Genomic DNA, 22327 nt, shown 5'->3' on the forward strand with positions numbered 1-22327 from the left:
AGACTGCTATCCTGTCTCCCCTAGTCCTTTTCTTCACTAGACTAGCCAGGCCCAGTTCCTGCAACCGTTCGTCGTATGTTTAACCCTCCAGTCCCCTAATAATCTAAACATAATTCAGATGTTTACAAAAACTGATTTAAAAAAAAAAAATTGTACCGGATTAATCCTCCCAGGCTCCCTGGGCTCTTAGTGGGCACCCAGTTGGAGGGCTGCTTGCACTCTTGGGCACTGCAGGCCGGGTCCCATGAACACCAGCTGCTGCAGGGCCCAGCAGGGCAAGGCAGCTGGCTGCCCTTCCCTCCAGGCGCAGGAGTTTCCAGAAAACAGGATTCCAAATGGCGCCTGGCCAGATCCGGCCTCTGGCTCGTCCTTTCTGCACCAGAAAAGCTGGGTATCCCATTCAGAGGATTGGAGGTTGGATGGGGGGAGGAGAGGAAGCAGGTGTGGCCCAACTGGCTCTGCAGGGCAGCGTTCTGGTGGGTGGGCTGCCAGCAGACCCTCCCTCTCGGCTTCCAGCAGCTGAAGGGGGCGGGGAGGGCTTGTGTCCTCCTGGGCAGTGTTGAATTGCCACAAGGGCAGGCAACAGGAAGAAGAGGCGGTTCCCGGCCTTTGCTCTTTGTACCAAGCCACCTGTCCTCTCACCTGGCTGTCCCACCCAGCCTAGCAGCAGCCTGGAACAACGCCAAGGGCTGGACTTCAGATTTTGGAGTTTACTGGGACTTTTGCCCCGGGTGGGGCTTTGCAGGAGGCTCCAGAGAGACATTTCCGGTCCTGTCCTGGGCCTCCTCCCGTCACAGAGGCACCCTTGGTCTCCCTTCCTGGGCAGGGCTGCAGTTGCGTGTGTGTGTGTGGGGGGGGGGGTCTTCCTGCAAAAGAGGGAGGGGCACAGGAGCCCCTGCACAGCCTCTCGGATCCTTGGGCTCCAGCCTTGGGATAGTGCGAAGGGACCTCGTCCCAGCTGCTGTCTGTGTGAATCCAGAGCAGGCGAAACTGCAGAAGTCTGCATGCCAGGAAGAACAAGGCCAGGTTTGCAGGTCCCGTCTAAGGCGTTTAACCAAGGGGAGATCTAGTAGATTTAGAGCCAGTAGCATTCACACAGCAGGCTTGGTCTTTCCTGGGTCAGGGCAGCCAGAGGAGGTTTTGTGTGTGGATTTATTATACAAGGAACAGATGGCGTCCTCTGAGAGGAATGGGGTCAACCAGTTTTCCAAGGCACCAAGGACTGTCTTAACGCATGGGCCTGATCAGAGGTGGTCTTCATCCGGTTCTGACCAGTTCTGGAGAACCAGTAGTGGAAATTTTGAGTAGTTCGGAGAACCGACAAATCCCACCTCTGACTGACGCTGCCCCCATCTATTCTCTGCCTCCCATCGAGTCCCAGCTGACTGGCTGGGTCTCCTTTGGTTGCCCTACACAGGAAAATGGAGCTGGAAAGCAGGTTAGTGGGGTGGGGAGGGAATGGGATTTTGCAGTATCCTTTCCCTGCCACGCCCACCAACCAAGCCACGCCCACCAAGCCACGCCCACAGAACCGATAGTCAAAAAATTTGAATCCCACCACTGGGCCTGATGGGCACTTGCATAGGGGCCCCATACTAATCTGTGTATGTTAACCCTTCAATGCACCTTGTGTCGTATAAATCCAGCAACATGTTTATTACATTTCACTGCAATTTTTTTTTATCAATCAGTGTTATTTTATTAAGTAAGATTGATTTTGTTGGTAGTGCCAATAAAATAAATATAGGTTTAATTTTATCGACCATTTACATTTTTATTCCTATGATTAATTGTTGTGGGGGGGAGGGCAGGACACTGCTTTGCCCAGGGCCCATAATGCTGTTCAGGTGGCCCTGAAGGCACCCGAAGACAAGGAACAATGGATGGAAACTGATCCAGGATTCAACCTGGAAATAAGGAGAAACTTTCTGGCAGTGAGAACAATCAACTCACGGAACAGAAGTTGCCCTCAGAAGTGGTGGGAGCGTCATCCCTGGAGGCTTTCAAGAAGAGACTGGACTGCCTTCTGTCAGGAATGGTGTAGGGTCTCCTGCTTGGGCAGAGGTTTGGACTAGATGACCTACAAGGTCCCTTCCAACTCTGTTATTCTGTTATTGTAATCAGTGGGAGGATTTGCCTCCAGAAGTTGTGGGAGTTTCATCACTGGAGGTTTTTAAGAAGAGACATGTCAGAAATGGTGCGGGGAGTCCTGCTTGGGCAGGAGGTTGGATTAGATGACCTTCAAGGTCCCTTCCAACTCTATTATTCTGTTCTGTTCTGCTCCTTGTGTCAATCTACACACAGCCACACAACAAATCCTGTGGCTGCACTGGTGTGTGTTTCTGTGTGTGTGTGTCAGACTGGATGTTGCTTCCTTCCAGCACCCCCCTCCTTCCCAAGCCACCCCCCTGTTTCTCTTGCATTCAACGGCTGACCTTGAAGGAGAGACTGGGAGGGAGGGAGGGAAGGGAAGGAAGGGAGGGAGGAAGGGAAGGAAGAAAGGGAGGGAGGGAAGGAAGGAAGAGGAAGGAAGGAAGGAAGGAAGGAAGGAAGGAAGGAAGGAAGGAAGGAAGGAAGGAAGGAAGGAAGGACAGAAGGAAGGAAGGAAGGAAGGAAGGAAGGAAGGAAGGAAGGAAGGAAGGAAAGAAAGAAGGAAGGAAAGAAGGAAGGAAGGAAGGAAGGAAGGAAAAGAAGGAAGGAAAGAAAGGAACGAAGGGAGGGAGGGAGGAAAGGAAGGAAGGGAGTGAGGGAGGAAGGAAAGGAAGGAAGGAAGGAAGGAACGAAGGAAGGAAGGAAAAGAAGGAGGGAAGGAATGAAGGAGGGAAGGGAAGAAAGGAAGGAAGGGAGGAAAGGAAGGAAGGAAGGAAAAGAAGGAAGGAAGGAAAAGAAGGAAGGAAGGAAGGAAGGAAAAGAAGGAAGGAAGGAAGGGAAGGGAAGGGAAGAAAGGAACGAAGGGAGGAAGGGAGGAAAGGAAGGGAAGGGAAGGGAAGAAAGGAACGAAGGGAGGAAGGGAGGAAAGGAAGGAAGGAAGGAAAAAAAGGAAGGAAGGAAGGAAGGAAGGAAGGAAGGAAGGAAGGAAGGAAGGAAGGAAGGAAGGAAGGAAGGAAGGGATTGGGGGGGCATCATAGCTTCAGCCTGCCTGCCTGCCAGCCTCCCACCCCCCTGTCTCCCTTTCCCCAGATTGTGGATGTGGAGAGCAGGAGGCCCAAAGGGCACCAAGCGGGGGTCCTGGAGCAAACTATGGGGAATACAACAAGCACAGGAGCCCTTGACTTGCAACCCTTCATTTATGGACCGTTTGAAGTTAACAACGGCACTGGAAAAAAAGTGACTTCAAACCGTTTTTTCACCATTATGACCACTGCAGCATCCCCCTGGTCAGGTGGTTCAAAAATCAGATGCTTGGCCACCGACTCACAATTCTCTAGAGAAAGAAGAGAGAAGAGAGAGTGAGAGAGAGAGAGAGGGAGGGAGGGAGGGAGGGAGGGAGAGAGGGAGGATAATGTGTGTGAGAGAGGGGGGGAGGGAGAGAGAGAGAGAGAGGAATAGAACAGAACAGAACAGAATTCTTTATTGGCCAAGTGTGATTGGACCCACAAGGAATTTGGTGCAGAAGCTCTCAGATAGATAGATACTGTAGATAGATAGATAGATAGATAGATAGATAGATAGATAGATAGATAGATAGATAGATAGATAGATAGATAGATAGATAGATAGATAGGTAGGTAGGTAGGTAGGTAGGTAGGTAGATGAGAGAGAGAGAGAGAGAGAGAGAGAGAGAGTGAGAGAGAGAGAGAATTACATATAGAACGATATAGATAGAATTAGAGATGAGATAGATAAATAGATGATAGAAAGATAGACAGACAGACAGACAGATAGATAATGGATGGATGGATGGATAGATTGATTGATTGATGATAGATGGATGGATGGATGGATGGATGGATAGATAGATAGATAGATAGATAGATAGATAGATAGATTGATTGATTGATTGATGATAGATAGATGATGGATGGATGGTTTGATTGATTGATGATGGATGGATGGATAGATAGATAGATAGATTGATTGATTGATTGATTGATTGATTGATGATAGATAGATGGATGGATGGATAGATTGATTGATTGATTGATGATAGATGGATGGATGGATAGATAGATAGATAGATAGATAGATAGATAGATAGATAGATAGATAGATAGATAGCAAAGGATAGCAAATGAATCAGCTCTGGAGAGTTAACTGTTTTTGTTGTTGTTGAAGCTGCCTTTGACATCGAATCCCTGGATGTGGCTCTGAGTGGCCTCGATCGAGGGTGACAGCAGCTGGAGGGCACACAATCCTCCAGTGTAGCTGGCACAGCCTCTGCTCTCTGTCTGGGTTGCAGTGGCTGGTTTGTCCCTGCGTGCATGCATGTGTGTGCGTGCGTGCGTGTGGTTTCTCTGCAAACAAACAACAGCTGGGAAGGCTGCTCCTGACTCCAGGGTCTCTCCTTTCGCCCAGGAGGGGAACAGTCCTCATTGTGCATCAGTTCTTAAGCCCCTCAGTGCCTCCTCTCTAAAAATAGAAGGTGATGTCATTCTCGCCTTCCCTGGGGAGGGCAGCTCTTGCAGCCAGCACCTGGCCAGGAGCTGCTGGTGGGTGGTCAGTGCCCCCTTCTGGAGAAAGCCTTGGCTGCACCTCGTGTGCTGGAAGTGTGTGTGTGTGTGTGTGTGTGTGTTTAAAGAGGGACCCTTGTATGGATTGCCAGCTTCAGTTCCTGCAGCTTGGAAAGAGCCAGTTCTGTAGCATTGCGATGCAGAATACGGACAGATAACAGCTCAGTTGGGCTCAAGAAGAATCAGTCGGAATCCCTGCGAAAAACAGGAGAGGCTGATTTCAGATTAACAGAGTTGGAAGGGACCTTGTGGGTCATCTGGTCCAACCCCCCCACCCCCACCCATACAGGAGACCCCATTTCTGAGAGATGGCAGTCCAGTCTCTTCTTGAAAGCCTCCAGGGATGAAGCTCCCACACCTTCTGAAGGCAACTTCTGTTCCATGGGTTGATTAGGAACTAATTAGGAAATTTTTATTCTGGGCAGGAAACTTTTATTCCCCTCTTCTACTGTGAATAGTTTACACCCCATTTCTTGATGGCTGTGTGTTTGTATCTCCCATTGAGGGCAGAGCAAGGCTTGGCAATCCAATGCTCGTGGCAATCCTGTCACCTTTGGCATCTCCCAATGGTCTCTAGAGCACCCTTTCGTGTGTGTGTGTGCCTGTGTGTGTGTGCCTGGGTGTGTGTGTGTGTGTTGGAATTTGAAGACCTCTAAAAGTTTTTAATGCAAGATGTCACTGTTCTCACCCAAAATTGAAATTCTGGGCATGAACCATAATATCTCATGAACCTGTCAAAACGTCAAGGTGAACCCACTTAAAATCTCAGGAGTTCTGGGGTGAAAGCATCCAAATATGGTGGGATTTCAGAGAGAGAATGATAAAATTTGCAAAGTAGCAGGAACACCATCTCATTTATCCATTCCTTCATTCAATTTATCGGCTCCCCATCTTACCACAGGGTAGCATTTTGCTAATCCTTCAGCTGTTCTGAAACTAAATTTCATCAGACAATCCAGCAAAATTTCCACGATGGTGCCTGGAAAGCTTGCTCACCTTGCGGAAACAGGTGAGCACGTGAGCATCAGCAGGGTGTCAACTCGTAAAGCATTCCTATGCTTGTTTTCGAGTTGCCATAAGCAGGAGGGGGGGAAAGCCCGAAGGAGCAGTACGGAAATTAAAACCAGAAGTACATTCCACACTTATCTTACAAAGATTGTAGCTAGGCTACCGGATCTTCCACCCTCAAAAATCCTTCACTGGAGAATTTCATGGATGACACCCAGCCTGTGAAAGTGCTTTGTTGGAGAATCTGATTTAGGACACACCCAGGGGGAAGGGGGGAAGCAGGGTCACAGGGGACTGTAAATCATGTGTGTCGGAGTTGGCTTCATATGGGTCAATGCAGACATGTTGCTCCTAATAAATCTTTTGGATTCTTTTGAAGGTTGGCTCAAGGCTCATGATTTAATTAGGGCAATCCCTGGAACCCTGACAGCAAGGATGAAGTTCATCCCCAAGACCCTCTGATCCTCCATGGTGGGCCTCTGCTAGAGTAGCCTGCATCCAGCTACCCATGTTGCTAGTCCAGCATCTGGAAAGGGTCTTCTGTCAGTGAGGGTCTCCCAGGAGGAAGAGGTCCTCCTGAGGCAGGTTCTTGATAGAGCCAGCCATCTTTCTTTCCCGGCCCACCTCCACCTGCCCTACGTACCTGGGCGGTTGGGTGTGTGTGGCTCTGAAGCATCCCCTTCCTTCCTCTGCAGGTGGTGATCCCCACACGGGTGGGACAAGTCTACGTTTACGAGACCCCCAAAGGAGAGCAGCAGGATGAGTATGATGTTCCTCGACAGCTCCAGGAGATCTACGACGTGCCCCCCACGAGGGGCTTGATGGTGAACCGGAGTGGCCAGGAAGTGAGTGCGCTGGCTCTGTCTCTTGGGGCAAGGGGGCAGTGGGGGGAGACATAGTGGGGACACACCCCACTTTTACACTCCTGGTCCAAGACTGGTCAAACTGGGCTTAGGATATATGCGAATTCTTTAAAGATCACTTGAATTTGAATTTATTTATTTTGTTATTTATATGCCTCCCTTCTCCCTATGCGAAGTGGCCCTGCCAATTTCTTGCCTGCTTTGGCAATAGCAGCAGGGAGGGTGAGGTTATACAGCTGGTCCTTGACTTACGACCATGGCTGATCCCCCAATTTCTGTTGTTAAGTGAGATATTTGTTCAGTGACTTTCGCCCCATATTATGACCTTCATTGCCATGGTTGTTAGGAAGGAAGAGAGGGAAGAAGGAAGGAAGGAGAGGAGGAAAGAGGAAGGAAGGAAGGAAGGAAGGAAGGAAGGAAGGAAGGAAGGAAGGAAGGAAGGAAGGAAGGAAGGAAGGAAGGAGAGGAGGGAAGGAGGGAGGGAAGAAGGGAGGAGGAAGGAAGGAAGGAAGGAGAGGAGGGAAAGAGGAAGGAAGGAAGGAGGCAGGAGGAGGGAAGGAGGAAGGAAGGAGAGGAGGGAAGGAGGGAGGAAGGAGAGGAGGGAAGGAGGGAGGAAGGAGAGGAGGGAAGGAGGGAGGAAGGAGAGGAGGGAAGAAGGAAGGAAGGAAGGAGGAAGGAAGGAAGGAAGGAAGGAAGGAAGGAAGGAAGGAAGGAAGGAAGGGAGGGAGGGAGGGAGGGAGGGAGGGAGGGAGGGCACTAGCACTTAGACTTATATTCCACTTCACAGTGCTTTCCAGTATCTCTAAGTGATTTACAATCAGCCTGTTGCCTCCAACAATCTGGGTCCTCATTTTACCCACCTTGGAAGGATGGAAGGCTGAGTCAACCTTGAGCCTGGTGAGAATCGAACTGCTGGCAAGGCAGAGTTAGCCTGCAATACTGCATTCTGACCACCGTGCCACCATGGCTCTCTTCTTAAAGAAAGAGGGTGATGGAGAAGCCAGAAGCTACCCAAACCCGGAGGGGGTTTAAGCTGCGTGGCCTGCAATAGCTCCATGTCCTCAGATGAGAGGCGCAGACCTAGCAGATTGGAGAAAATCAGGGAGGGACTTTGCTTAATTGTGGGAAAAAGCATCTTCACAATGTGTCCTTGGTCCAGGTTTACGACAGCCCTGCAATGATGGGCAAGACTGCCAACAGTGGAGCCCATGAAATCTACGATGTGCCGCCCAGCGTGGAGAAGAACCTTCAAGTGGTGAGTGGAAGCTGTGGTTTAGCTAGCTGGAAGGGATCTGGAGAAGGGGTAGTGCGGTTGAGCCAATGTAAGGCTGCTGGTGGCTAAGGACGCTGAGCTGGTTGATCAGAAAGGTTGGCAGTTCGGTGGTTCGAATCCCTAGCGCCACGTAATGGAGTGAGCTCCCGTTCCTTGTCCCAGCTCCTGCCAACCTAGCAGTTCGAAAACACGTAAAAAATGCAAGTAGAAAAATAGGGACCACTTTGGTGGGAAGGGAACAGCGTTCTGCGTGCCTTCGGTGTTTAGTCCTGCTGGCCACATGACCACGGAGACGTCTTCGGACAGCGCTGGCTCTTAGGCTTTGTAACAGAGAGGAGCAGCGCCCCCTAGAGCCAGAAAACGACTAGCACGTATGTGCGAGGGGAACCTTTAAGGGACACCAGCCCACTGGACGGCACAGAAGGCCTTTCGGCAAGGCCGGGATTTAGCCGTCATGTGTCCTCTGTGGGTTTGCCTTTGTGTATCACGAGAAAACCTCCTGCGTACAGACAGTCCTCGACGTATGACCGCAACGGAATTTTCTGAAAATGTATGTTGCTAAGTGTGACGGTCGTCCAGTGAGGTCTGCCCCATTTTTACAGTCTTTCTCGTCACTGGAAAGGAGCTGCTTCGGGCCTGTCTTTTACAGGGAGTCCCCGACTTACAGCCACAACGAAGCCCCAAATTGCTGTCGCTAAGTTCAGCGGATTTGGCCCCCATTTTACGATCTTCCTTGCCACTGTTGTTAAGTGAATTGCTCCAGTTGTTTAAGTTAGTAACCTGGTTGTTAAGCGAATCCGCCTTCCTCATTGACTTTGCTCTTTGGATGGTCGCAAAAGGGGATCACACAACCCTGGGAGACTGCAACCATCACAAATATGGGTCAGTTCCCAAGCATATGAATTTTGATCATGTGACCATGGAGATGCTGCAATGGTCGTAAGTGTGAAAAACAGTCACAAACAACTTTTTTCAGTGCCGTTGTAACTTTGAATGGTCACTACAGGGAGTCCTTGACATATGGCTGCAATTGCCAAGCATCCAAATTTTGATCCTGGGGATGTTGCCATGGTCGTAAGTGTGAAAAATGGTCGTAAGTCATTGTTTTTTTCATTGCCATTGAAACTTTGAAAGGTCACTAAATGAACTGTTGTAAGTCAAAGACTAGCTGTATATCCTTCCTGTCTATGCATGACTCAGCCTCCTTTGCTGGATTTGACCCGGTTGTAACTGTAGGTGGGAAAAGCAAAGATGGGACAGCAGAGCCTGTAGCTGGAGACAGGTAGTCCTTGACTTACGTCCATTCATTTAGTGACCATTCAAAATTACAACAGCACCCAAAAAAGTGACCATTACTTGCCCATATTTTTTGACCAAACATTTTTTATTAGGTTATTAAGTATTATACAATGCAAAATACAAAAGTAAATAAGAGAACAATGAGGAGGAAAGGGGGAAGAGAAGAGAGGAAAAGTAGAGAATAGAAAAGAAAAAGAAGCATTGACTTCCAACTCTCTCTGTTGCAGTAGAATAAGGCATTAGCATCAAATCGCCGCTTTTTGCTTTTCCATAATAATATGAACCAGTCACTCCTATAAAAATCTATCAGTCTAATCTGTAAAACCCAAAGTCAAAGTTTCATTCTTTTCCACATCAAGCACGAAGTTCAGAAGCGGTTTCCATGTGGAAACCGAAGTACTTGTGTTCTTTTCTTTAATCCAAGGGGTCAATTTTGCCATTTCAGCCAACTCCCACCAACTTCTGCAACCATTCTTCCACGGTTGGTGTCAAAGTGTCTTTCCATGTTTGCGCATAACAATAGTCCTTGCACTTATGACCGTCGGTCATGCGATTAAAATTCCAGGCACTTGGCAGCCGACCTGTTTTCAATGACAGATGCAACAACATTCCCGGGTTGTGGTTGCCGTTCACCACTTTCCCAGCTGGCTTCTGACAGGGAGTGCCGCGTTTGCTTAAACCACCGCATGATTTCCTTAACCACTAGTCACTCGCTTAAAATCCGTGGCAAGAATACGTGGTAAAGTCATGTATGGACTCACCGCCTTGCTTAGCCATTCTGAGCCCAAACTGTGCTCGTAAGCAGTGGTGGGATTTAGCCGGTTCACACCGGTTCTCGAGAACGGGTTGTTAACTTTCTGAACAGTTTCCCGAACTGGTGGTTGGAAGAAATCATTAGCGGCAGAGAACCAGTTGTTAAATTATTTAAATCCCACCACTGGTCGTAAGTCGAGGATTTATCTGCACCCTAAAATTAAGTCACAGAACAACAAAATTCCGGTTGCAAAATTCGACCCCGAGTTGCCGAAGGACTGTATATCTTTGACCGCTTGGTGTTTGTAAACTGGAGGAGGAGAAATGTCTGAGCATTGCTAGTTTTTATGACTCCTGATATTTATGGGTCCTTCGAAGCCCCCCCCCCCGCCCCCTCGATACGGCCGATTAAAATCAGGCAGTGAATTGTTAAAACTGGGCATTGTGCCACCTGCTCCTTTGGTTGATACTTTCCTTGCCGGCAGGAGTTGGTGTTTCTTTATATTCTGTGCCTGGAGGACACACACACACACACACAGGTGTGTCACGCCCTTGTTCTCCAAGGTAATAAAGTAATTATTAACTTCCCTGCCCTTTGTTTTACACGCACGTCCTTGACGCAAAACGGAACTGACAATTCCTTTCTCAGTCTAATCCGAAAGGGGAAAAATAAATAAAATAAACATTGCAGTCCCTTAATCCAATGGCCCTCAGTACCTATAAGCCACGGTTTCCCCAACGCTTAAAGCAGGGGTCTCCAACCTTGGCAACTTTAAGCCTGGAGGACTTCAACTCCCAGAATTCTCCCAGAAGTCTCACTACTTTCTGGGGCTGTAAATGAGATGGGAGGGGGGTTTAATCAGAGGCGGGCCCCTACCGGTTCTCCCAGATTTGGGCAAACTGATACCAAACCGATAACTCATTTTATGGCCAGTTCAGCAAACCGGCAAATCACACCCCTGGCTGGCCCTCCCCTCCCCTCCCCGGAGTCCCCCCATGGTCCGTTTTGGATGCAAGTAAGTGCAGGCCACGCACGGGAGGCTTTTGGGGAAGGTGAAAAACGGGCCTCCTGAGAGCTTGTGGAGCCCGGGGAGGCTGTTTTCATCCTCCCAGAGGCTCAAGAAAGGCCTCCGGAGCCTGGGGAGGGCAAAAACACCCCTCCCCCGCCATGGTACAGGAGGCCAACTAGGCCACGCCCACCATGCAACTGGGCAGAGAACCCGTGGTTAACATTTTTGATGCCTACTCCTGAATTTAAGCTTGTTGCTGGCCTGGTGGGCAAACCACGTTAAAGAATCACAACCAGTTGAGTTTAATTCCACTTAATTGGAAGCCTTCGTGCGCAGAATCTCCCAAATTCTTAAAACAGTACAACTCTGAGCTTTTTCCCCTGCTCGTTCTCCTGCTCTGGGCTACACAGGTACTCCTCGACTGACAACAGTTCGTTTAGTGGCCGTTCGAAGTGACAAGGGCACTGGACAAAGGGACTTATGGCCATTTTTCACACCTTTGCGGCCTCCCCGGGGTCACGTGATCCAAATTCAAATCCTTGGCAAGCGACTCCTATTTATGACGGTTGCAGTGTCCTGGGGTCATGTGATCACCCTTTAGAGACCTTCTGGCAAGCAGTCCACGGGGAAGCCAGATTCACTTAATGACCGGGTTATTAACTTACCAACTGCAGTGATTCACTTAGGAACTGTGGCAAGAAAAGTCCTAAAATGGGGCAAAATTCACTTAACAACTGTCTCACTCAGTAACGGAAATGTTGGGCTCAATTGTGGTCATAGATTGAGGACTATCTGTATTCATCCAAGAATCTGGTCTTTTGAAAAAAACTGTCTAGTCCAGTGGCCGCCAACTGGTGGGCCGGGGACCACTGGTGGTCCACAAGAAAATTTTGGTGGTCCGGAGAGAAATGTCCCCCCCAAAGCAATTAATCCAGGCTGCGCAGGAACACAAGACTGCGCTGCCCACATGGCCCGCCCACCTACTGGACCCCACCCTTCAGCCGAGCGCAAACCTTACATTGAGTAGAGCCACGCGAGTTGGAACTGGAAGGTAAGACCAACAGCGGGGGAGGGAAATCCGCCCCGGGATGGCTTGCTGATGGTGGGAAAGTCGGTCCCGTATTCCAGAGCTGCAGTGGTCACAGGATTGGCCTTTTGGTCATCCCGGAGCAGCTGCTCCTCCACCTGGGTACACCGGCCTGCCATGAACTGGAGGAGCTGCTCCGGGATGACCAAAGGGCCAATCCTGTGACCACTGCAGCTCTGGAATACGGGACCGACCTTCCTAGCAACCTCAGCAAACCACCGTTAGTCAAGATTCATATTAGTGGTCCACGGGATTTAAAACTATGAGTTTGGTGGTCCCTGAGGTTCAAAAGGTTGGCGACCCCTGGCCTAGGAAGTATTTCTACCAGATTTCATTTTCTTCCTGTTTCATGAGGACAAGTTAAGATAAACAAAATAAGAAGGGTGTGACAATACACCCTCACTTGCGATACATTTACGACTGCTCGTTTAGCATTTGAGTCAAAGTTACGAAAGTCCTCCTTCCGGCTCTTTATGACCTGGATAGAAAGTTCTATCCGCCGGGCCTCTGCCCGTCATACCAGTAAACTGTGCAATCGGCAACTTAACCACTGTTATGTTGCTGCAAAAAGTGTTGCAACATCTGGTTGGTTACACGCCTGATTTTACAACTTTTATTTCTTACGACTGTACTGGGCAGGCTCCATTACGGTTGTATGTCGAGGACTACCTGTACCAGGGGTCTCCAACCTTGGCAACTTTAAGACTTGTGCATTTCGACTCCCAGAATTCCTCAGCCAACAAGACTTGTGGACTTCAACTCCCAGAATTCCAGGAAAGCTGGCTGAGGAATCCTGGGAGTTGAAGTCCACAAGTCTTAAAGTTGCCAAGGTTGGAGACCCCTGACCTGTACGGAGTTGGAACAGTTGGCTGATTTATCTTTGCAGGTATACGACATCCCTCCCTCGGTCAGCAAGGATGTCCCAGATGGCCCCCTGAGGGAGGAGACCTACGACGTGCCCCCTGCCTTCTGCAAAGTGAAGCCCTTCGACCCTTTGCGCCATCCGCTCATCCTAGCCCCGCCTTTGGTGCCCCTGGCGGAGCCACCCTTGCCCGAAGACGTCTACGATGTGCCTCCACCCGCCACGAAAGGGGTGTCGGAAGCGCAGGAGATCTACGATGTCCCACCAGGGCTGAGAAAACTGGCCAGCCAGGAGGTGTACGACGTGCCCCGAGAGCTGACAATCTGCAGTAAAGACGGAGAAGCTGACTACATCTACGACGTGCCCCCGCAGGCCGATCGGGCTGATGGCAAGCGGCTTTCAGCCTCCAGCACGGGCAGCACCCGCAGCAACCTTTCCAACTCTTCTCTGGACATGGTGCCTGTTCGGGAAGCTCCGGACAAGGAGTTACCCCTCGACCAAGACGTTGCCATGGAGACGCTGGCCCGGCTCCAGAGCAATGTCAACACGGCTATCTCGTCACTCATGTCTTTCATCAGCGGCACCTGGCGCAGCCCCGAGAGGATGGAGGTCCATGCGGGACACATCCGGGGGGCAGTGGATAGTGTCAAAGCGGCCCTCAGGGAACTGCTGGAATTTGCTCGTGGGGTGGTGGCCAGCGCCGCTCAGGCCTCCGACCGCTCCCTCTACTCCAAGCTCAGCAAGCAGGTGCAGAAGATGGAGGAGGTGTACCAGGCGCTACTACGGCATAGCCAGGCCTTGGAGGGTTGCGGTTGGGCCCCTAGCGCCCTGGTAGCTGGCAAGTCAGGGGCGCCGGATGACCTCGAGCACCTGGTCATGTACTCACGGGGGGTGCCTGACGACACCAAGCAGCTGGCCTCCTTCCTGCACGGCAATGCCTCGTTGCTCTTCAGACGGACCAGGGGGTCCCCGGCCTCCTCGGGGGAGGGCAGCCACCCCCACGGCACGCCCTCTGAGAAGGCCAGCAACATCCAGTCACGGCCCTTGCCTTCTCCGCCCAAGTTCCTGGCCCAGGACTCGCCCGACGGGCAATACGAGAACAGCGAGGGCGGCTGGATGGAAGATTATGACTACGTGCATCTCCAGGTGGGCTTGGCCTTTGGGGCAGGAGGGCTGGAAGGGAAAGGCAAGCCAGGGGAAGGATTTGTCCCCCTCACACATTTGGAAATGCACCCACGACTGGGTGATCACATTTGGTAGGTTCATGCTGCATGCAGGGGTGGGATTCTACCAGTTTGGACCAGTTTGGGCGAACTGGATGTTAAATTTACATCTGGTTCACCGAACTGGTAGTTGAACTAACCGGCTGTCCCCGCTCCTCCCAGGAATATCCACATGGTCCATTTTGGATGCAGGTAAGTGCAGGGTCTGTGTGGAGGCTCTCGGAGGAAGAAAAATGGGCCAAACCGGAAGTTCCGGAAGTCCGGAAATGGGCCTGATTCCGGCTTCTGGAGGCCGGGGGAGGCTGTTTTCACCCTCCCAGAGGTCTGAGGAAAGCCTCTGGACTCTGGGGAAGGTGAAAAACGGCTTCCCAGAAGTTCCGGTAGGCCATGCCCGCCATGGCCATGCCCAGCCAGCAACCAGGCAGCGAACCGGTTGCTGAGATTTTTGAATCCCGCTCTTGGCTGCATGCCAAATTGGTAATTTCTGGCACTTTCTGGCCAACCTTGGTTCATCTCAGATAGGATCTGGTTAGTGCTTGGATTAAGGCCACAAGAAAGGTCTATAGCAGTGATGGCTAACCTATGACACGCGTGTCACTCGTGACACGCCGAGGCACTTTGACTGACATGCCTGTTGGTGTGGGGAAAACCTGCACATTTAGAGGCTGCCTGTGCTCTGCTCCAATCCCTGCTCCCTGCTTGTTGCGTGGAGGCGTGGTGTCACCGCTGCCGCAAGATCTTTGCAGCAGAGAACCAGTTTTAACCGCCATAAACTGAGGTTTGTCAGTTTCATTACCTCAGGAACGCTACAGGAGGAAAGGAGATCCATGAGGTTCACAGCCCTGTAAGGTGGCCTTCCGATCCCCACATCCTGCACCTGCAGCCCTGAGACCAGGGAGACGAGTTTCACAGCCCTGTGTGATCACCCCAGCCCAGTCCGTCATAAACCAAATTATTGATATTTCTTGAAGTGACACACGACCCGAGGAAGGCTACACTTTTTCCCGATTTTCCACACACCAAGCTGAAAAGGTTAGCCATCACTGGTCTATAGACTAGGAAGCTGAAAGCCCTTTCCAGAAGAAGGCAAACTTTTTCCATAAAATTCCTGAGGAAATTACACCAGGATGTCCACCCATTCAAAGCCGAACATATTGTGAAAACTTACTGATGATCTTATGATGTCTAAACAGGGCTATGACATTAAGCCATAAAATGTGGCCGGTTTTTCTTGCATTTTAGGCAAATACAGTTTTGTTTCCAACCTGGGGATAGGGTTTCAGATCTTAGATCAGGGGTCCCCAACCACCAGTCCGTGGACCGGTACCGGTCCGTGGAACAAGTCCTACCGGGCGCTGGTTTGCTGGCGCCGCCATCTTTTTGATGAAAAAGTGCTTCCAGTGAGCTTTTCTGGGTGAAAGCTCACTGGAAGCACTTTTTCATCAAAAGATGGCGGCAGCGCTCGGTGAGCTTTTCGGGTAGAAAGCTCACCGGAAGCATTTTTTCATCAAAAAAGATGGCGGCGCCCAGCTGATGCCGGTACCGGGCGCGGCACCCAGCTGATGCCGGTACTGGGCGCGACATAAAAAAGGTTGGGGATCACTGTCTTAGATGATCCTAACCTTGATTCCTACTTCAAAGCTGGCCTCTGCTGTCGGAAGGCTAAAACGCTTGTTAGGATCAAGTTGATCAAGTGTGAATTTCTAGGTCTCCTTTCATCGTGGCTTTCAAAAGAGTCTAGGAAAAAGAGACGAAATAGCAAAACCAAATCAAAAGCCTAAAAGTGGAAGGATGTTAACTATGTTAAATGTTTGGGGAGACAGCTTTATATCAAAAGTTTTCCCCTTGGGTCAAAAGTTGGCATTGCTATCTGTCAGAAATGGTGTAGGGCAGTGGTAGGTAACCTTTTGGGGCTCCTGTGCCAAAAATTGTGTGCGCGCTTTCACGCTTGCGCTTGCGTGCCAGCACCCAGAAGGCAATGAGCGCCCCCGCTATGACCCAGAAGGCACGCGTGCACAATCCCCACCCACCCACCCCCTTACCTGCACTGCGCCTCACAGCTGATTTTCAGCCAGTTTGAGGCCTTTTTCAGCCTCCTAGAGGCTTGGGGAAGGCTTCTGCAGGCTTTGCAGGCCGAAAACGAGGCCCGTTTCATCACTTCCAGTATTTCCAGAAAAACAGGAAGTGACAAAACAGGCCTAGTTTTCATCCTGAAAAGCCTGCAGAAGCCTTCCTCAAACCTGTGGGAGTCGGGAAAAGGCCTCAAACCGGATGAAAATCAACTATGAGGCGCACGCATGCATAGTGAGGTAAGTTTGCCTGCAGCTTGCATGCCGGCACAAATGGTTCTGCGTGCCACCTGTGGCACACGTGCCATAGGTTCGCCATCATGGGTGTAAGGTATTTTGCTTGGGCGTGTCAGCCTTCCAGCAAAACTCCATTCCACCCAATAACTCCAAAACAAACATCTTCTCAAAGGTTCCTTTTATTTGGATAGTAACTGGCACCACTGTGGGATCCTGAATCTGAAAGTTCCTGGCTTCCTTTACAATAAGTAAAAACTACAAATCCATCCCCTGCACCCATCACCACATCCCATGGCCCAATCACCATCCGTCCCAAGTTAAGACTTCCTTTCACTAGGCGCAACACGACCTGACCTTGAATCAGAAAAAGAATTTTATTATGTCTAACTAGATATACTCCAATACATTCCCCCCTCCCACTTTCCTAGGTTCAGATATGGGGCAGATATGGGGCTTGAGCTATGGGTCTGTCTCTCAGCAGGGGTGGGCGATTAATTTTCCCAAGGGGGCCACATGACGGTGCCAACTGACTGAAGGACCCAACTTGACTTCTTCACCAAGACAAATTCCTTGTGTCTCCCATCACACTTGGCCAATAAAGAAATTTATTCTGTTCTATTTTCCCACCTCCCGTGATGTGCTTGTTTACATTTGACTTCTACTTTCCAATTGACCTCAGGTGGGATGGAGGAGAGCCAGGTGACCTCAGGTGAGCCAAAGAGCCAGAAGTGGCTGGGGGTGGAGGGGCTTTGAAATGCCCAGATCTTCTCTGGAGACACCTTCCTCTTTCTTCTCCCCCCCCCCTCCACATTTTTTAATTAAGTTATAAGGTATTGTAAAATACAAAACACAAATTAAATGAAAATGGGGGGAAGGGGAAAGAAAAGTGAGGAAGGATAGGGAAAGAAAAATGAAAAGAAGCATTGACCTCAGACCCTCTCTCTTGCAGTAGAATAAGGCATTAACAACAGATCACAACTTTTTGCTTTTGCATAATAGTATGAACAGGTCATATCTATAAATATCTATCAGTCTAATCTGTAAAACCCAAAGTACAGAATAGAATAGAATAGAAATAGGATAGAATAGAATAGAATAGAATAGAATAGAATAGAATAGAATAGAATAGAATAGAATAGAATAGAATAGAATAGAGAAGAAATAGAATAGAATAGAATAGAATAGAATAGAATAGAATAGAATAGAATAGAATAGAATAGAGAAGGAATGGAATAGAATAGAATGGAATAGAATAGAATAGAATAGGAGAAGGAATAGAATAGAGAAGAAATAGAATAGAATAGAATAGAATAGAATAGGAGAAGGAATAGAATAGAATAGAGAACAAATAGAATAGAATAGAATAGAATAGAATAGAATAGAATAGAATAGAATAGCCAAGTGTGATTGGACACAAAATAAATTTGTCTTTGGTGCAAATGCTCTCAGTGTACATAAAGGAAAAAACTACATTCATCAAGAATCATAAGATACAACACTTAGTGATAATCATAGGATACTAATCAGCAATCCAACCATACTAAGAAACAAATGAAACAATATAAATTGTAAAGATACAAGCAACACGGTTATAGTCCTAAGTGGGAAGAGAGAGGTACTAGGAAATGTTATAATCTAGTAGTAGAGGAATAATAGTAATACAGTCTTAGTAAATAGTTGGACAGTGTTGAGGGAATTATTTGTTTAGCAGAGTGATGGCTTTCGGGGGAAAACTGTCCTTGTGTCTAGCTGTTCTGGTGTGCAGTGCCCTACAGCATCATTTTGAGGGTAGGACTTGAAACAGTTTATGTCCGGGATGTGAGGGGTCTGTAGGGTTTCATTCTTTTCCACATCAAGCATGAAGTTCAGAAGCGGTTTCCATGTGGAAACCGAAGCACTTGGGTTATTTTCTTTAATTCCAAGGGGTCAGTTTTGCCATTTCAGCCAAGTCCCATCAACTTTTGCAGTCCATGGTAGGAATTCCACTGACCTCTTCGGTTGTGTCTCGATTAGGGGAAGGAGGAGTTTGAGAAGACCCAGAAAGAGCTGCTGGAACGAGGCAACATAATTCGGCAGGGCAAAGGACAACTGGAGCAGCAGCAGGTCTGTAGGGGAATACTCTCTCTTGCACACACACGCACACACACACACACACACCCCAAGCTTATGGCCATCTCCTCTGGCTCACAACCATCCTGTTAAGTCTTTGCCTGCTTTGCAAAGAGCAATTTCTGGGTGAGACACAAAAAAAGAAAGCAATGTGAGACAGTCCTTCAGTCGCAATTCTTTCTCGACAGGTAGTCCTCAACTTATGACTGGTCGTTGAACGACTGTTCAAAGTTACGACTCAAAAAGGCTACTGATGACCCATCCACAAATTTACAATGGCTGCCCACCTTCCATAGTTCTATTATCACATTTTGGGTGCTGGGCAACTGACTCACATATACGATGGGTTGTAAGCGTTGAGTCCGGTCATGTAATGCCTCAATTTACAACTGCAGTGACTTACAACCAAAATTCCGGGTTATGATTGTAAGTCGAGGGCAATCTGGACTTATTTCTAAAACAACAAGCATGGGATTGTTGTGTAGCCTTTTGTGTAAAAAATGTGTTTGATCAGCCTAATGCAGTACTGCAGGCTACTTCCGCTGACTGCCGGCTGCCTGCAGTTCGGCAGTTCGATTCTCACTGGCTCATGGTTGATTCGGCCTTCGGTCTTTCTGAAGTTGGTAAAACGAGGACCCAGATTGTTGGGGGCAAAAGGCTGACTATAAATCGCTTAGAGAGGGCTGGAAAGCACTGTGAAGCGGTATATAAGTCTAAGTGCTATTGCTCTTCCTCCCTCCCTCCTTCCTTTCCTCCCTCTATTCCTTCTTTCCTTCCTCCCTTCCTTCCTTCCTCTCTCCCTCCCTCAGCCTTCCATCCTTCCGTGGTAGATAAAATGAGGACCCAGATTGTTGGGGGTAAGAAGCTGACTCTATAAACCGCTTAGAGAGGGCTGGAAAGCACTGTGAAGCGGTATATAAGTCTAAGTGCTATTGCAATTGCTAATCAGCAAGAATCCTCATGTCACTTTGTGATTTTTTTCAGATGTCAGTTTTAAAATTATCATTAATTATGGCATCTCCTACCTTTCTGTCAGGAGTTGCTACTGTATTTCCCCCAAAATAAAACTGGGTCTTATATTAATTTTTGCTCCAAAAGATGCATTGGGGCTTATTTTCCACTTAGGTCTTATTTTGGGGAAATACGGTACTAAATGTGGCTATGAGCTTAAGTGGGGCTTCTTTGGGGGGAAGGGCTTATATTACGAGCATCTGAAAAACTAGTGCTAGGGCTTATTTTCCCATTAGGTCTTATTCTGGGGAAAGTATGGTACTAAATGCATCCATCCGGCTGAACTTAACTGGGGCTTATTTTTTGGGGGGACAGGGCTTATATTATTAGCAGCCTGAGAAATCATTCTAGGGCTTATTTTCCAGTTAGGTCTTATTTTTGGGAAATACGGTAGCTGAAGTTAGTTAAAATACCACACGCCTAATGATCCTAAGGATCAACTTAATGAACTCCTCTATGGGCCGATAATTGCACCTTTTGCAGACCGTCAGGGCAAGGGGAGAAGGGCTTGGCTTTCCTTGAAGTCTGCAGTCGGGCTGGTGTTCACCTTTGTCCTTTGCCCACAGCTGAAGCAATTTGAGCGCCTGGAACAGGAGGTCACCCGCCCTATCGACAACGACCTGTCCAGCTGGACACCCCCACAACACTACCCCCACATGCGGGGTGGCGGCACAGCTCTGGGCCCCTCTGACCGGCAGCTGCTGCTCTTCTACCTGGAACAGTGCGAGGCCAACCTCACGACGTTGACGAACGCCGTGGACGCCTTCTTCACTGCCGTGAACACCAATCAGCCCCCCAAGATCTTCGTGGCGCACAGCAAATTCGTCATCCTGAGTGCCCACAAGCTGGTCTTCATCGGGGACACTCTGTCTCGCCAGGCAAAGGCCCAAGAGGTCCGCCAGAAAGTCACCCAGTACAGCAACCTCCTCTGCGACATGCTCAAAGAGATCGTGGCCAGCACCAAGACAGCTGCCCTCCAGTACCCGTCCCCGGCCGCTGCCAAAGACATGGTGGAACGGGTGCACGAGTTGGCAAACAGCACTCAGCAGTTCCGGATGGTTTTGGGGCAACTGACTGCCCTGTGAAGAAGCAGAGAAGTTCTTGGACAGAGTGAATGGACTGTAAATATTTTGTCCGGTTCACCCGCCCACCGAAGAAGGGTTGTGGGGGGGGGGGCACCGACCTCTCCTTCCTTGGTAGACACTGACCACGGCAGTCCTGGATCCCTGACCCTCCCGCTCCAAGTCTCGCTGCAGCCAAGAAGACGGTCTCATCCCTCGCAACAATTGTAGAGGGCAAATAATTATATTTTCCTGTTTGATTCCAGAACTGTTTGGCTAATGATCGCTATTTAAATCAAATAAAGAAACTTACAATCCAGCCTGTTGGAGCCTAAGAGAGACTCTTCTCCGTGGGGGATGAGTGAAAGTGAAAGAGTGGTGGGGGGTGTTCAGGGGGTTCGGACCAATGGTGGGATTCAAATTTTTTTTACTACTGGTTCTGTGGGCGTGGCTTGGTGGGCGTGGCAGGGGAAGGATATTGCAAAATCCCCCTTCCCTCCCCACCCCCCTGACCTGCTTTCCAGCTCCGTTCTCCTGGGCAGGGCAACCAAAGAAGACCCAGCCGATCAGCTGGGACTCAATGGGAGGCAGAGAAGAGATGGGGTTGGCGGGGCCAGTCAGAGGTGGGATTGGCTGAACTACTCAAAATTTCCGCTACTGCAGGGGTGTCCAACCCTGACAACTTTAAGACTTGTGGACTTCAACTCCCAGAATTCCTCAGCCAGCTTTGCTGGCTGAGGAATTCTGGGAGTTGAAGTCCACAAGTCTTAAAGTTGCCAAGGTTGGACACCCCTGCGCTACTGGTTCTCCAGAACTGGTCAGAACCTGCTAAATACCACCTCTGGTTTGGATTAGTTCTTGCATCCAGCTAGGGAAAATGTGGACTGGTTTGGAGAACTGGTAGGGAAAATTTTGACTGCCCCCCACCCACCCACCCACCCGCTCTTACTTCTCACCTCTCCTATATCCTGTTGTTTCTTAGCTCAGCTGCAGACCGGATTCCCACGCCTCAGCTGAGCTAAAAAAAAAAAAACAGCTGATGGTCGGTGTTGCTGTTTACCTGCGTGTGAGATTACTTCCCGGAGTTAAAACACAAAATCGTAGGGCTGGAAGGGACCTTGAAGGTCATCTAGTCCAATTCCCTCTTCAGCTCCTCAAGGAGGCAACTTGTTCCATTTAAACAATAACAGTATAATAGAAGAACCACTGACAATTTAACAGAAGAACCAGTTCCAAGTTGGAGAGGATGCTTTGGACCACGATTCAGACTCTTCTCCTGAAGGGTTAGGGAAGTTTGCTGGTAGGTTGAAAGGTATTGCAGCTGGAAATAAGGTGGATGGCATTTTTCATCTCATTTAGTTGGAAGGGGGAGAAACAGCAGGATTCAAGTGTCTGTCGTTGCCATCCATAACACACCTTCCCAAAATCTTGAAACCACTCTTCAATCAAAGGATTTTCAGAAGAAAGTTAGGGGAAGAGGGAGGGAGGGAGGGAGGGAGGAAGGAAGAGAAGGAAGGAAGGAAGGAAGGAAGGAAGGAAGGAAGGAAGGAAGGAAGGAAGGAAGGAAGGAAGGAAGGAGAGAGAGAGAGAGAGAAGCTCTGTAATTGGCCTGCCTCAGGTGACTTCTTGAAACCAGCTGCAGAATTTAGGACCTTAAGCTCTCCCTAGGAATGAGAAGCTGTGAGGGACAACCCATAATAAACCTGAAGCCCGAGTTTTTGGCAGCCTTGCATCTTTTTCCAGAGCATTTGCTCCTTAGGAGACACATTTATTTTGTTAATTTATATCTTCT

General features: G+C 49.2%; 1 protein-coding gene across 2 annotated transcripts in view; it reads left to right on the plus strand.

Annotated features, from left to right (window-relative positions):
- The window catches only part of BCAR1 (BCAR1 scaffold protein, Cas family member), a 59380-nt gene extending 38526 nt beyond the window's left edge, over positions 1-20854 (plus strand). Inside the window, exons 3-7 of one of the 2 annotated variants that reach the window (XM_087971767.1) lie at positions 6374-6523; positions 7701-7796; positions 12850-13971; positions 18368-18457; positions 20041-20854. In XM_087971767.1, coding sequence (XP_087827893.1) covers positions 6374-6523; positions 7701-7796; positions 12850-13971; positions 18368-18457; positions 20041-20559 — 1977 coding nt within the window. In that variant the 3' untranslated portion in view covers positions 20560-20854. The remainder of the gene's footprint in view (positions 1-6373; positions 6524-7700; positions 7797-12849; positions 13972-18367; positions 18458-20040) is intronic. The other variant, XM_087971768.1, reaches the window with a different exon arrangement.
- Positions 20855-22327: the final 1473 nt, after the last annotated feature.

This window comes from Notechis scutatus, chromosome 9 (assembly GCF_049901735.1).
Source record: "Notechis scutatus isolate UNSWTSFEM ecotype Mainland chromosome 9, rNotScu1.2, whole genome shotgun sequence".
Classification (NCBI taxonomy): Eukaryota; Metazoa; Chordata; class Lepidosauria; order Squamata; family Elapidae; genus Notechis; species Notechis scutatus.